The sequence below is a fragment of the Ammospiza nelsoni genome, chromosome 23, assembly GCF_027579445.1.
Source record: "Ammospiza nelsoni isolate bAmmNel1 chromosome 23, bAmmNel1.pri, whole genome shotgun sequence".
NCBI classification, from domain to species: domain Eukaryota; kingdom Metazoa; phylum Chordata; class Aves; order Passeriformes; family Passerellidae; genus Ammospiza; species Ammospiza nelsoni.
Genome location: NC_080655.1, coordinates 4,441,856 through 4,455,577, shown reverse-complemented (window position 1 = coordinate 4,455,577; position 13,722 = coordinate 4,441,856). Strand labels below are relative to the sequence as shown.

General features: G+C 54.0%; 1 protein-coding gene across 1 annotated transcript; it reads left to right on the top strand.

The window, feature by feature from the left end:
- The first annotated feature begins 2,088 nt into the window (after window positions 1-2,088).
- On the top strand, window positions 2,089-13,452 carry AMPD1 (adenosine monophosphate deaminase 1). The gene is made up of 15 exons (XM_059487782.1): window positions 2,089-2,170; window positions 5,155-5,329; window positions 5,756-5,921; window positions 7,291-7,453; window positions 7,596-7,815; window positions 8,159-8,288; window positions 8,557-8,751; window positions 8,960-9,091; window positions 9,173-9,336; window positions 9,454-9,580; window positions 10,006-10,169; window positions 11,032-11,152; window positions 11,968-12,141; window positions 12,546-12,656; window positions 13,250-13,452. The coding sequence occupies exons 1-15, from the start codon at window positions 2,149-2,151 to the stop codon at window positions 13,403-13,405; spliced, it is 2,220 nt and encodes a 739-aa protein (XP_059343765.1). The 5' UTR covers window positions 2,089-2,148; the 3' UTR covers window positions 13,406-13,452.
- The last annotated feature ends 270 nt before the right edge of the window (window positions 13,453-13,722 follow it).

Below are 13,722 nucleotides of genomic sequence, written 5' to 3'. Positions count from 1 at the left end.
GAACCAGGGCAGCTCAGAGGTTAAAGTGGGGGTGTTTAGAGGCACTCCAAAGCCTCTGGGTGTGAATCCAGCTGAAAAAGAGTGGGAAGAGAGGCTGTTTGTGTCAGTCCTTGAGCTTGCACAGGCCCTGGATCTAACTTTAGCACAGCATGCCCAGGCTTTACTCAGATTTCCACCATGAGCCCACCCAAGCTCAGCCTGTGATTAAAAAAGCTGAGGGATCAAAAGACCAAGATTCTCTTGACCTCTGGATCCTAAAGGTCATTTTTGGTTTCAGATGTGAATCCCAAGATCCCAAGGAGGGTTAAGGGCTGGTTTAGTCCTTGTGGGAGAGCAAACAAGAGGATTTCATGGGCCTTGAATGAAATAGTTAAACAATAATGGGGTGTGGAGACTCTCAAACTTGGGGATGGGTGAGAGCAAGAATAATTCAGAACCTGAAAATTTTATCAGCATGAGAGGGAGACAAAAGCTGTACCATCATCCCAGCTTTGCCCTGGTGCTGATTGCAGGGAGGGAAATTTATAATTTTGGGGAATAACAGGGAAAGGGGGGTAAAATTCCCTGAATTCTGGAGAATTTCTCAAGTGCCACCCAGCTTGTTCTGAAGCTGTGCCCATCAAATAATCTCTTCCACAGAGCTTCTGGATGCCGTGGAAATTATCTCAGCTGGAGAAGCTGCTCCAGGTCTCACCTCACTGGATTCCTGTGCTCCTAAGGACAAAATCCATGGCTGGTTATTTCCAGCTCTGTATTGTATTTTATTTTACTTTATTTTATTTTATTTTATTTTATTTTATTTTATTTTATTTTATTTTATTTTATTTTATTTTATTTTATTTGTGCAGGTGATCTCTCACCTGTCCCAGCTTTCTTCTTGGACAAGAGCTTTCCATAGCTGCTCCTGCAAAACGTGGCACAGGAATCCCTTGGTTGCACATAGAATTCCAAATAATGATTCTGTTCCAGGTGGTTTTTCTGTTCCCGTCAATGCTCTGACCAAATCCACCCTTTAAACCAGAGCCCAAATGCTTTGTCCTATTCCAGAGCAGCTTTTCAACTCCATCAAGAATAGAAGCACAAACAGGGAGAATCTTCTTCACCTCAAAACTCTTTTATCCTCCTGACCTGCTCAGTTTCACCACTTCCCACCAGGAATCTGAACCAGGAGCTCAGAGTTATCCTGGCTACAGGCAGGACACACCAAATCCTGGCCTTTCCCTTCACACAGGAGGTGATTTCCAGCTGCAGGTGGGATCTGAAGAAGGTTTGAGGGCACCCCAAAGGAGGGTACAGCCCTCAAAGCCAATTTGCTGGAAACAAACTGCTTCAGATGAAGGCAGGAGGTGCCACCCAAGCTGCTGAGCCAGACCCAAGCCAAGGCAGGAGCTCCCTGACCCACCTTGGGTTGATTGAGAGCTGCTCTCTGTCAGATAAACCTCAGTTGTGGCTCACCACATCCAGAACTGATTATCAGATCAATATTACACACAAAGCTTGGAAAAGGCAGCTCCTGATAAACCCAGGAACAAACTGTGGCTCCTTGCACCTTCCTTTTCTTTGTTGGGTTCAGCTGTGAAGAAGTGAGAATTTGGGCAGCCCTGTGGGTAAAATCCAGGTTTTCAAACAGATCCTTCCCTCAGGAAACACCTCTGAATAGCTCAGGTGGGAGCACATGGTTTGTACCTGCTCTGATTGGGAATTTTTGTTTAAATTAAATCTTTGTTTCAGCTTAGAAGACATCAGTTTTTAGTCTCTCTTAGTCTCTCTTTTAGTCTCTCTTAAAAGACTGAATTCCACATTAGAAAGGAGCAGCTGCCCTGGAAATCAGAAATCTGGCCAGACACCAGTTGGCACTTCACAAAATGAAAAATGCAAACCTGACTTAAAGAAAAAGATTAGTTAAATTTGATTAATTAAATCAAATTTAATTAAATTTGAGCCCTGCTTTCACCTGTTTCAGTGCAAGTGCTTGTGGCTGCACTTTAAATAGTCCCACAGTTGATCTCCACTCTCCTTTTAGAGTGGGAGAGTCTGGTTACAGGGAAGGGAAAGCAGTAAAATTAGTGTTGAGCTGCCAGGCAGTCACTTGGCCCCTGGTGCCCGGGGACTCTGGGGTGTCACTGAGGCTCTGCAAACGCTGCTGAGATGTCTCGGGTGAGAATTCCAGGTAGGTCTGAAAGCCACGTGTGAGCCAAGGGGCCACAGGGCAGGTTCCAGCCCCGCAGCCTCAGAGCTTTGGATGTGTGGCGTCCAGGGGACCTCTGGGCATTTTTCTTCCTGCTTGGAGATGGTTTTGGATGGCGCAGTGAAGAAACTGTGTTATTGTTTAAAGCTTCCTCTGCTTTGTACTGAAGGAAAATCCTGTCTCTCCTGGGTGTGATGTGTCCTGAAATGACATCATTAAATCCCTGTGGAAGGGCTCAGAGGGATTTCAGGAATCTCTGGTGCCCCTGGTGAAGCTCAGCTGTGGGGAGCCCCAAGGGGATGGGAGCAGCAGCAGGGCCAGCCAGGCTCTGCAGGCAGTGCAGGGGGACATGTGGCAGGTGACTGCAGAGCCCTGAGTGATAACAGCCCCAAACAGCCCTGATAAGAGCATGTTTGGAATTGCAGGACTGTGCTGTCAGAGACAGTGCCTAGCGCATGGAGCTGGTGTTAAAACCTTGCCCTGCACCATCAGGGGGAGGCTCTGAACCTTCCTGAGCGTAATTTCCATCCACTAAAGAGATGAAAGGTCAAACTAAACATTTCTGGGATGCTTTGCAGGCAGATGAATATGTGGAGTCAGGATTTTGGAGCGTGTTCCTCAGGCTGGGCTTTGGGAATCAGCAGCTGTGAGGGCAGAGCTGCAGCCTGAGCTGCTGGGTCAGAGAAAAAGGGCAGGGCTGAGGCTCAGAGTGCTGCTGCCACCCTGTCAGGGTGGGACTGCAGTGTCCCAGCTGCCTGGTCTGCTGGCAATAAGGGGAGCTGTGAGCACAGGGTGATGGAACTCGGCATCTCTGCAATGGCCACCCATGCTGGGCGCCACAGAGGAGGGAGTCAAGGGCAAAAAATAGCAAAGCCTGGTGCTCTGGGTATGGAATATCTGCTTGCCTGGTCAGCAGGAGGCTGTGCTGCCCTCCCTGTGTCCCTGCAGGGGCAGGAGAGCCCTTCCAGGCCAGCTCAGCCTCAGCACTGCTGCCTGCCAGGTGTGGGGTGAGAGGATCTGGGTTCTGCAGGATGCTCCACCTTGGGCACTGCAGGGAAATTTAATCAGCATGAAGGGATACCAAAGCTGTACCATCATCCCAGCTTTGCCCTGGTGCTGCACCTCTGCAGTTGAAGGGAGGAAAATTCATGTTTTTGGGGAATAACAGGGAAGGGGGGGGTAAAATTCCCTAAATTCTGGAGAATTTCTCAATTGGCACCCAGCTTGTTTTGAAGCTGTGCCCATCAAATAAAGGGAACATCTCTTCCAGAGAAGCAAAGTACAAGTTTAGCCAAATTCTTCCACTTCCAGAGAAGAGATGTTCCCAGAGCCAGGCTGGGCTGGCTGGGAGGGAGGGACCTGCACTGGGGTTTGGTTCCACCCTGAGGCATCACTGAGGCTCTTCCATGGGACAGGCAGTGCATAAGGTCCCTCTGTGCTCCTCAAAGGGACAAATTCTGCTCTGTCTCTTCCTTCCAGTACCTGAAGGGGCTGCAAGAAGGCTGGAGGGACTTCTCACAAATCACAGGACAAGGGAAAATGGTTTTAAGCCAAAGAGGGGTGGATTTAGATGGGATATTGGGAAGGAATTCCTCCCTGGGAGGGTGGGCAGGCCCTGGCACAGGTGCCCAGAGCAGCTGTGGAATCCCTGGCAGTGTCCAAGGCCAGGCTGGACAGGGCTTGGAGCAACAACAGTGGAAGGTGTCCCTGCCCATCAGATGAGCTTTAAGGTCTCTTCCAACCCAAACCACTCTATGATTCTATGATTCTTTTCTAAGTGGGAGGATTTGGTTAAACTTGTACTTTGCTAATCCCTTTTTAAAGACTGATGAGGTGACAAAGCTAAAAGGCTCAGATTTTGAAGAGCTGATTACAACAGCTTTTATTTTGTCTCTGTTTTATCTCAAACAGCAGAACAGAAACGTGAGTATTGCTGGGTTTCTCTCTGCTCTGCTGTGTTACTGCCTAGACATGATCTCTGGAACCATGCAGCAGTTACATGATCATGGAGATCATGGAGATCATGGAGATCATGGAGATCATGAAGATCATGCAGATCATGCAGATCATGATCATGGTGATCCTTCAGCAGCTGGGAAATGCTGTTTCCAGGCAGTGCCAGCTCTGCCCATCAGTGTTACACAGAATGGTCCCATCTTTTGGTCCTTTGATACAGCACCAAAAGATGCAATTTGTTCAATATCATTCTGCACCCTGAGTGCTGTTGAGACCCCTGTGTCTGCTCTGCTTTGGTGCTCATCTGTGTGACACTCGATGGTGAGGTCCATCCTTGGGCACTGATCTTCACCTTGCTTTGTGTCCAGCTGCCAAAACCCGCTGTCAGAGCCCCTGTGCTGCCATGCCAACATCTGCTTCTGGGAGCTGCTGCCAGCCGAACCCTTGGGTTCTTGTTTTATGGTGTTCTGTGGGCAGAGGAAGGCCTTTTACTCTTCCTTTCCTCCTCCATAAAGCTCCAGCCAGCCCTGTGGCAGTGGTGGCCCTGGCACCTCTGCAGCACGATGCACGTGGTGGGCTGGCAGTGCCCAGCTGGGAATGCCCTGGCATGGTGGAGCCGAGTGCTTGGGCTGCCAGCTCTGCCCCATCCATGCCTCTGTGTCCCCCTGAATGCTGCAGCAAGTGGATTTTGGGCTCCCTGGAGCTCTAAGGGCTCTGCCAACTTCCCTCAGTGCATGCTCCCATAACTGCCCTTCCCAAGGACCTGCTTCTCTCTGGGCCTTTTGGCAGCACTCTTGGACTGTGTTTCCTTTTCCTGCTGTACTGGGGGTATCAGGGGATGTCTCCAGCCCACCAGGAGTGGCCCAACCTTGCTGCAAATTTGGGAGGTGGCTCAGACTCTTCTCTAGAGTGTGGAGACCACAAGGAAAGGGCAGCTGAGCACGGAGCTGCCTGCAAGGGGCACCTGCTGGGAATCCCCTCCCTGTGGGACACTGAACTCCTCTTTGCAGAGATGGACGAGACCCTGCGCTCCTTCGCCGAGAAGGTTTTTGCCTCCGAGGTGAAGGATGAGGAAGTCAGGGGGGAAATCTCTCATTTTGACGTGGAAGAGAGCTGCCCCATCTCCCGGCAGGAGATGACGGTGCACATGATGCTGCAGGAGGCCAGCTCCACGGTGGAGAAGCGGTGAGTGAGCTCCCAGGGGAGGAGCAGGGAGAGGAGCACAGCCTGCAGCTCCTGGCCACAGCAAACAGGGGGGATGGAAATCAGCCCTTGGGCACGGCTCACCACACCTGTGGGATAAATCCTTGATAATCCCAGGGCATCTGTCAGGTACTCCAGGGTTTCCTCTCCAACTGCTTGGGCAGAAAGATGCCCTTGGCCCATTCAGTGGGTGCCAGCACAGGCATGGGCACAGAGCTGCTGGGGAGGGAGGCTCGGGGACAAACCTGTGGCTTCTTTGTGTGCTGTGGCCTGTGCTTCTGGTGCTCATTTATCACCAGTGAGCTGCACCACGGTGTGCACAGCTGGAACACAGCTGGGGGAAGTGCCCTGGCCCTGCAGCTGTGGGTACCATGGAGTGGGGCTGTTTGCCTGAGCCTTTCCTCGCAGCAGGAAGAAGCTGATCCGCATGCAGACCACAGTGCTGGCCCCGCCCGTGGCCCCGGGGGCTGTCCCCAGCCTGGCTGTCACCGAGGAGGCCAGCTCCACCTGCCCCCAGTACCAGAGCGTGCCCCCCTTCCAGCGGGTGCAGATCACTGGGGACTATGCCTCTGGGGTAGGTACTGCCAGGGCTGCTCCCTCTGCACACTGGGCACCCCTCTGCTCCCTGCCTGCCCCCCAGCAGTGCCCATGCCCGGTTTCAGGGTCTATTACAGGAGTCTGTACCTGGGAAAGTGTCCCCACTGTGCCTCACAAGCATCTGGGGGTGCCCTGCTGCACCCCTGGGGATCCAGAGATGAATTCCTTAGCAGGAGCTCTGGGGTGCTGAATATTGCCACAGAACTCTCCAGGGCAGAACAGGCTGTGCTCACTCTGTCACATCCTCTCTGCTTGCACACAGCTCTGTCTGAGCTCTATGCACATCCAGGGATCCCAGAACTGCTGAGGGAAAGTCACCAAGCCGTGGTACAGGCAGGGTCACCTGGAGCCATTTGACCAGGACTGTTATCACATCCCGTGCTAATCCTGCCTCCCGCTCCTCCTCAGCCTCCTATTACATTTGTGCTGCTTCTAAGAGCCTGCTGGAAGGCTGCTCAGCCTGGAGCTGCCCAGCAGAGGGGATCTGGAAATCCCTCCCTGCACTGAGCACATTCCCCCTGCCATGACTATCCTAGCTGGGAGTGACTGACTCCACTCCAGTCTCTCCTGACTGCCCAAAACATTTGTTAGTGCAGTAAATCAAAAATCACTGACACCCTGGGTTAGTGCATCTTGTTGTTCCTGCTTCAGTTTCAGCCTGGGCTCCAAAAATAGCTTTAATGTTTTGCCCAGGCCTGGCTTCCATTTCAGAGTCCATTACTGATTGCAGTGAGGAATGTAAGAGGGGCTGACATCAGAATTCCCTGATTCTGCAAGCAGGAGCTTCCCTTTGTCGTGCCTGGGTCTCTGCCTGTCATTCCTTCCTCACCCTGCTCAGGCAGAGCAGTGGGACATTGATATGATATGATTTGATACATGATATGATGAGATAGATGAGATATAGGATTATATGATATGATTATATGATATGACAAGAAAGTTGGAAAGAGACTTTTTACAATACCATATAGTGACAGGACACAGGGAATGGCTTCCATTGCCAGAGGGCAGGGTTAGATGGGATATTGGGAAGGAATTGTTCCATGTGGGGATGGGGAGGCCCTGGCAGAGGACGTCCAGAGAAGCTGTGGCTGCTCCATTCCTGGAAGTGTCCAGTGCCAGGATGGGGCTGGGAGCACCCCGGGACAGTGGAATGTGTCTTTGCCCACACCAGGGGCTAGAGCAAGATGAGTTTTAGGATCCCTTCCAGCCCAAACCATTTTTTCACATTCATCTTGCCATGACTGAAATCTCCTTCCTGGGTGCACCAGGGTGTGTTTCTTGGACCCACCCTGGTGTGTCCTGTTCCAGCTGTGTGGTTGCCTTCAGCATCACCTCCCCTGCAGGTGACAGTGGAAGACTTTGAGGTGGTGTGCAGGGGCCTGTACCGGGCGCTGTGCATCCGGGAGAAGAACATGCAGCAGTCACTGCAGAGGTTCCCCAAGACACCCTCGCAGTACCTGCGTGCCATCGAGGGCGAGCCCTGGAGACCCAGTGACGCTGGCCCAGGTACATCCGGGCACCCCAGGAGGTGCCTTCAGCACGGGGCAGGGCTCAGGAACTCGCCCAGGTCCCCTCCTTGGTGTCACTGGGGTGGGGTGGGGGAGCAAGGCAGGCCTGGCAGCCTGATGGAATTCTCCTTTTGCTGCAGTGTTCACCCCACCAGTGAAGGATGGGCAGGATCCCCTGGACAGTGGGAACCTCCCTGAGGACCTGGGATACCACGTGCAGATGAAGGATGGGATAGTTTATGTCTATGCAGACAAGGCAGCGGCTGAGAGAAACGAGCCAAAGGACCTGCCCTACCCCAGCCTGGAGAACTTCATTGATGACATGAACTTCCTCCTGGTCCTCATTGCACAGGGGCCTGTGTAAGTGCACAACACACCAGATCCTACCTCAGAGGGCAGGGGAGGTCAGGGCAGCCCCCTCAGGAACCTGCTGGTGACACATCTGGCTGCACAAGTGTCCTCAGCACTTGTCAGCCCTCTTGGCTTGGGTCTCAAGCAAAGCAGCACTCAGGGGCTGGAGACAGGAGCTGCAGGTTGTCTCCCAGCTGGCCAGCCTTCCTTCAGAGCTCTGGGATAGAGCCAGGGGAGGCACCTCAGGGGAGCAGGGCTGGCCAGCACGAGCTCCTCCAGCCCAGGTGGAATGTGTGTCCCTGTGCCGAGGGGTGAGGAGCCCAGTTCCTGTTCTGCCCTTTGCTCTCACCAGGAAGACCTACGCCCACCGGCGCCTCAAGTTCCTCTCGTCCAAGTTCCAAGTGCATGAAATGCTCAATGAGATGGAGGAGATGAAGGAGCTGAAGAACAACCCCCACCGTGACTTCTACAACTGCAGGAAGGTAAAAGCCAAGGCTTAGACCTCCAGGGACCCTAGAGAGGATCTGTCATGGTGCCTGCCCCTCCCTAATGGATGTTAGAGTCCATGTCTGAGCAGCAGTATTGCTCCTGTGAGTGGGATGTGCTGCCTTGGCAAAGCTGTGCCCTCTGACTGTGTTCACCTGCTGGGCTGAGCCCTGCTCACACACAATGTGCTCACCTGAGGGGTTTGTTCACCCCCCTGGGATGGTACCCAAGCACCCCAGCCTGAAGCTGTCCTTGTTTTCCCAGGTGGACACACACATCCATGCTGCAGCCTGCATGAACCAGAAGCACCTTCTGCGTTTCATCAAGAAATCCTACCGTGTGGATGCCGACCGCGTGGTCTACAACGCCAAGGGCAAACAGCTCACCCTGAAACAGCTCTTCCAGCAGCTCAAACTGCACCCCTACGACCTGACAGTGGATTCCCTGGATGTCCATGCTGTAAGTGGTAGGATATTTAATGTAAGATCACTCTTGGGCCACTCTTCCCCCCATGGCTTTTGCCTTGTGCAGCCACACTTGTTGCGTGCATTAATGTTTGTGCCAGGGTGCAGCAGCTCCTGGTGATGCCATTTTGGGTGGTTTGGCTCAGTCCCTGCTCCCTGCCAAGCTGTGAGGGCAGTGTTTGAGCCTGAGCTCCCTGCTGCAGGGCCGGCAAACATTCCAGCGCTTTGACAAGTTCAATGACAAGTACAACCCCGTGGGCGCCAGCGAGCTCAGGGACCTCTACCTGAAGACAGAGAACGCCATCCACGGCGAGTACTTTGCTACCATCATCAAGGTATGGAGAGAGGGCAGGAGAACGGGGTGAAGCTGTGCTGCTGCTCTGCCTTCCCTTGCCATGGTGTGCTGTGCTTTGCAGGAGGTTGGCTCTGACCTGGAGGATGCCAAGTACCAGCACACGGAGCCCCGGCTCTCCATCTACGGGCGGTCGCCTGAGGAGTGGGCCAGGCTGGCCAGCTGGTTCAACACCCACAGGGTCTATTCCCCCAACATGAAGTGGATGATCCAAGTGCCCAGGATTTAGTATGTGCTGTGGGACTGAGAAGCGCTGAGCCCTATAGATCCCTCATCCCTGAAAGGGCTGTGGGGACAGTGGGGCTGTGTTGTCCCTCTAGTAGCAATTAATCTCTTTGTCCACAGTGATGTGTTCAGGTCTAAGAATTTCCTCCCCCACTTTGGGAAAATGCTGGAATGTATCTTTGTTCCTGTGTTCGAGGCAACAGTCAATCCCCAAGCCCACAAAGAGCTGAGTGTCTTTCTACGCCACGTGAGTGTCACCTGGTGATGCTGTCAGGTGTGGGGAGAACTCACGTCCCTGTTTGTGCACCAGAAATGGGGTACTGGCCCTGACAGGGAAAGTGGCATCAGTGGGGCAGGGGGCTCTGTCTCATTCCAGGGAAAGGGGATGTGGCCAGAAGGGCAGGAGGGGACAGACTGCTTGGGCTGGCTACTGTGGGGCTGGGAATCGCTGGGCACCCATCTCCTGGGGAGGTGTGAGCTTTATTCCTGGTCTGGACTGTGCTAGTGGGGTGTGATAATCCTTATAAATACAGAGTGAGCTCTGCAGCCTTGTCCAACTCTGCCCTTGAGGGGCACAGGGGCAAAGCCAAGTTTTGGGGCAGATTGAGCCCACCTGGGAGTGATGAGGTGGGGAGTGTGAGATGCACCTTTTTTGTTCATTTTGCCAACCAGATCACAGGATTTGACAGCGTGGATGATGAATCCAAGCACAGTGGACACATGTTTAGCACTAAAAGCCCAAAGCCAGAGGAGTGGACTTCCCAGAAGAACCCATCCTACACGTACTACATCTACTACATGTACGCCAACATCCTGGTGCTCAACAACCTGCGCAGGTGAGGCCTGGGACGTGCCTCGTGCCTTGCCTCAGTTCTTTGATTGTTGGTGTGGAAGATGGGGGCTCTCCTTGCTCTGTATTTGGAGCATCACATCCCAAAGCAACCCAGACACCCCTGGGTAGGAGGGGTGATGGACTGGGGAGAAAGTTCAGGGATTGCAGAGATGCATCTAGTGCACACACAGAGGAGAGAAGAGAAGGAGTAATGTGCTCCTAGGTCAAGCTGGATTCCTGGGGACTCATAGCAGGGGCAGAGCTGGGCCTGAAGTTGGTTCCAGGCACCCAACCCTCTGTTTGCTGGGCCTGAAGTTGGGTCCAGGCGCCCAACCCTGCTGTTTGCTGGGCCTGAAGTTGTGTTCAGGCACCCAACCCTCTGTTTGGCTGTTCTGAGTGCTCCTCAGAGTCAAGCTGGATTCCTGGGTCTCATGGCAGGGGCAGAGCTGGGCCTGAATTTGGGTCCAGCCACCCAACCCTCTGTCTGCTGGGCCTGAAGTTGGGTCCAGCCACCCAACCCTCTGTTCGCTGGGCCTGAATTTGGATCCAGGCACCCAGCTCTCTGTTTGCTGGGCCTGAAGTTGGGTTCAGGCACCCAACCCTGCTGTTTGCTGGGCCTGAAGTTGGGTTCAGGCACCCAACCCTCTGTTTGCTGAGCCTGAAGTTGGGTCCAGCCACCCAACCCTCTGTTTGGCTGCTCTGAGTGCTCCTCAGAGTCAAGCTGGAATCTTGGGGACTCATAGCAGGGGCAGAGCTGGGCCTGAATTTGGGTCCAGCCACACAACCCTCTGTTTGCTGGGCCTGAAGTTGGGTCCAGCCACCCAACCCTCTGTTTGGCTGCTCTGAGTGCTCCTTCCCTGTGCCAGGCAGCGTGGTATGAACACGTTCCTGTTCCGCCCGCACTGCGGCGAGGCCGGGGCCCTCACGCACCTACTGGCCGCCTTCATGACAGCTGATAACATCTCCCACGGGCTCAACCTCAAGAAGGTAACGTGGGGCAGGCTGCCAGGAGCAGCCCAGGCATGGCAGAGCGGGAGTAGGGCTCACAGCTGCCTCAGGTTACCTGTGCCACTGCTTTACACTGACACAGCCTGGTTTGGGCAGATGTTAAATGGTTCTCCGGGCTTCTCCAGGCATGTTTGGGGATGTGGCTGAGCAGTGTATTAGATTTTGGGGTTTAGACCCATCACAGAATATGATTGTTATCAGTAGAGCCAGCTGAGTTTGATATCAGACAGCTCCTTGGCTGTGGTGGTGTTTGCAGGGGTCACAGGAGGAGGGAAGAAATGAGGATCTGACTCCATGTTTCAGAAGGCTTGATTTATTATTTTATTATATATATTATATTAAAACTATACTAAAAGAATAGAAGAAAAGATTTCATCAGAAGGCTTGCAAGGAATAGAAAAGAAATGGAATGATAATAAAATCTTGGGATAAAATCTCTCTGACATGAGAGTCCGAGCCAGCTGACTGTGATTGGCCACTAATTAGAAACAATCCCATGAGACCAATCACAGATGCACCTGTTGCATTCCACAGCAGCAGATAATCATTGTTTACATTTTGTCCCTGAGGCCTCTCAGCTTCTCAGGAGGAAAAATCCTAAGGAAAGGATTTTTCATAAAACATGTCTGTGATACTTGGCCTCTTGTGCTCCTTACCCTGAAGCACTGATTGCTGCCTGGCCCATCTCTCTCCTTGCACACAATTCCCTGGCTGGGACCAGCCTGATCTGACCCTGGAGAGGTGGAAGGTGCAGAACTTTGTCCCTAACGTGGTACCTCTGCTCCTCTCTGCAGAGCCCAGTGCTGCAGTACCTGTACTTCCTTGCCAGAATTCCCATTGCCATGTCCCCGCTCAGCAACAACAGCCTCTTCCTGGAGTATGCCAAGAACCCCTTGCTTGACTTCCACCAGAAAGGGCTCATGGTGTCCCTTTCTACAGATGACCCCATGCAGTTCCACTACACCAAGGTACAGTGTGAGCTGGGCACTGGGGCTGGCACTGTGGGGCTGGCACTGTGTGGGCCTCGGTTTGTTTGGAAGCCAGTGGCACTTGCAGGGGGTCCAGCACATGCTGGACCATCTCCCTCTCCACCAGCAGATGTCCAGGTGGGATATTAGGAAAAATTTCTTCACTGGAACAGGGATCAAGCATCTGAACAGGCTGCCCAGGGCAGTGGTGCCTGGAAGTTTTCAAAAACTGAGAACATGTGGCTCTTTGTGGTATGGTTTAGTGGGCATGGGGTGTTGGTTGAAGGTTGGACTTGAACCTGGAGAACTTTTCCAGCCCAAATGATTCAGCGAGCTGTGGGACAGCCCCTGCAGAGCTCAGGCTGTGCTGGCAGAGGCTGCTGACCCCTAACCCTGCGCTGCAGGAGCCCCTCATGGAGGAGTACGCCATCGCTGCCCAGGTGTTCAAGCTCAGCACCTGTGACATGTGTGAGATCGCCAGGAACAGCGTCCTGCAGTGTGGCCTGTCCCATGAGGTGGGTGTCCTGTCCCCTGGGTGGTGTGTCCTGCAGAGTGTCCTGTCCCACGAGGTGGGTGTCCTGTCCCATGAGAAGTGTGTCCTGCAGTGTGTCCTGTCCCGCAAGCTGAGTGTTCTGCAGTGTCTCATATCCCACGAGGTGTGTCCAGTTCCATGCACTGGTGTCCTACAATGTGTCCTGTCCCATGAGGGATGTGTCCTGTCCCACAAGATGCCATGTTCTGCAGTGTCTCATATCCCACGAGTGTCTCCTGCCCCATGCAGTGGTGTCCTGCAGTGTGTCCTGTCCCCTGGGCAGTGTGTCCTGCAGAGTGTCCTGTCCCATGAGGGGTGTCCTGCCCCATGAAGGATGTGTCCTGCCCCATGAGGGGTGTCCTGTCCCATGAGGTGTGTCCTCTCCCACATCGTGGGTGTCCTGTCTCACGCAGGGGTGTCCTGCAGTGTCTCCTGTCCCACAAGGTGTGTGTCCTTCTGGGCTGGTCCTGCCCACAGCCTGAGAATGGCACCAGCTCCATTCGTGGGCTCAGGGCTTCCCTCGGGCGCTGCCAGCGGGGCTTCTCACGTCGGTACCGCTGTGTTTGCCTCTGGCAGGAGAAAATGAAGTTCCTGGGTGAAAAGTACCAGGAAGACGGGCCCGATGGCAATGACATTCGGAAGACGAACGTGGCTCAGATCCGCGTTGCCTATCGCTACGAGACCTGGTGCTACGAGCTCAACCTCATCGCCGAGGGGCTGAAGAACGAATAGGCGGGGGCCGGACCGCGGGGCCGGGGCCGTGCTGGACTGTGAGGGGGGTCGGGACCGGGGCAATGCCGGACTGTGAGGGGAGCCAGGGTCGGGACAGGGCCGTGCCCGACTGCGCGGCCTCGGCGCAGCAGCGCAGTAAAACCCCGTCTGTGAAGCGGGTCCGAGAGCCTGAGGGAAAGAGGGCGGGACCGTCTCCTGAGTAACAGCCACGCCAGCCAATGGGCGGTGGAGCTGTGCAGCCTGAGGCGGGGCGAGGGTGGGATCGTGGTCTGAGTGACGGCCACAGTAGCCAATGCGCGGCGGCTCCGTGAGCGCCG

Bases quoted from the DNA above. Each gene is read 5' to 3' on its own strand.
- AMPD1 (XM_059487782.1), top strand. From the start codon at position 2,149: ATGTCTCGGGTGAGAATTCCAG. The intron at 5,922-7,290 runs GTAGGTACTGCC...CCTCCCCTGCAG, and splicing joins CTGGGGACTATGCCTCTGGG to GTGACAGTGGAAGACTTTGA. The intron at 9,337-9,453 runs GTATGTGCTGTG...CTTTGTCCACAG, and splicing joins ATCCAAGTGCCCAGGATTTA to TGATGTGTTCAGGTCTAAGA.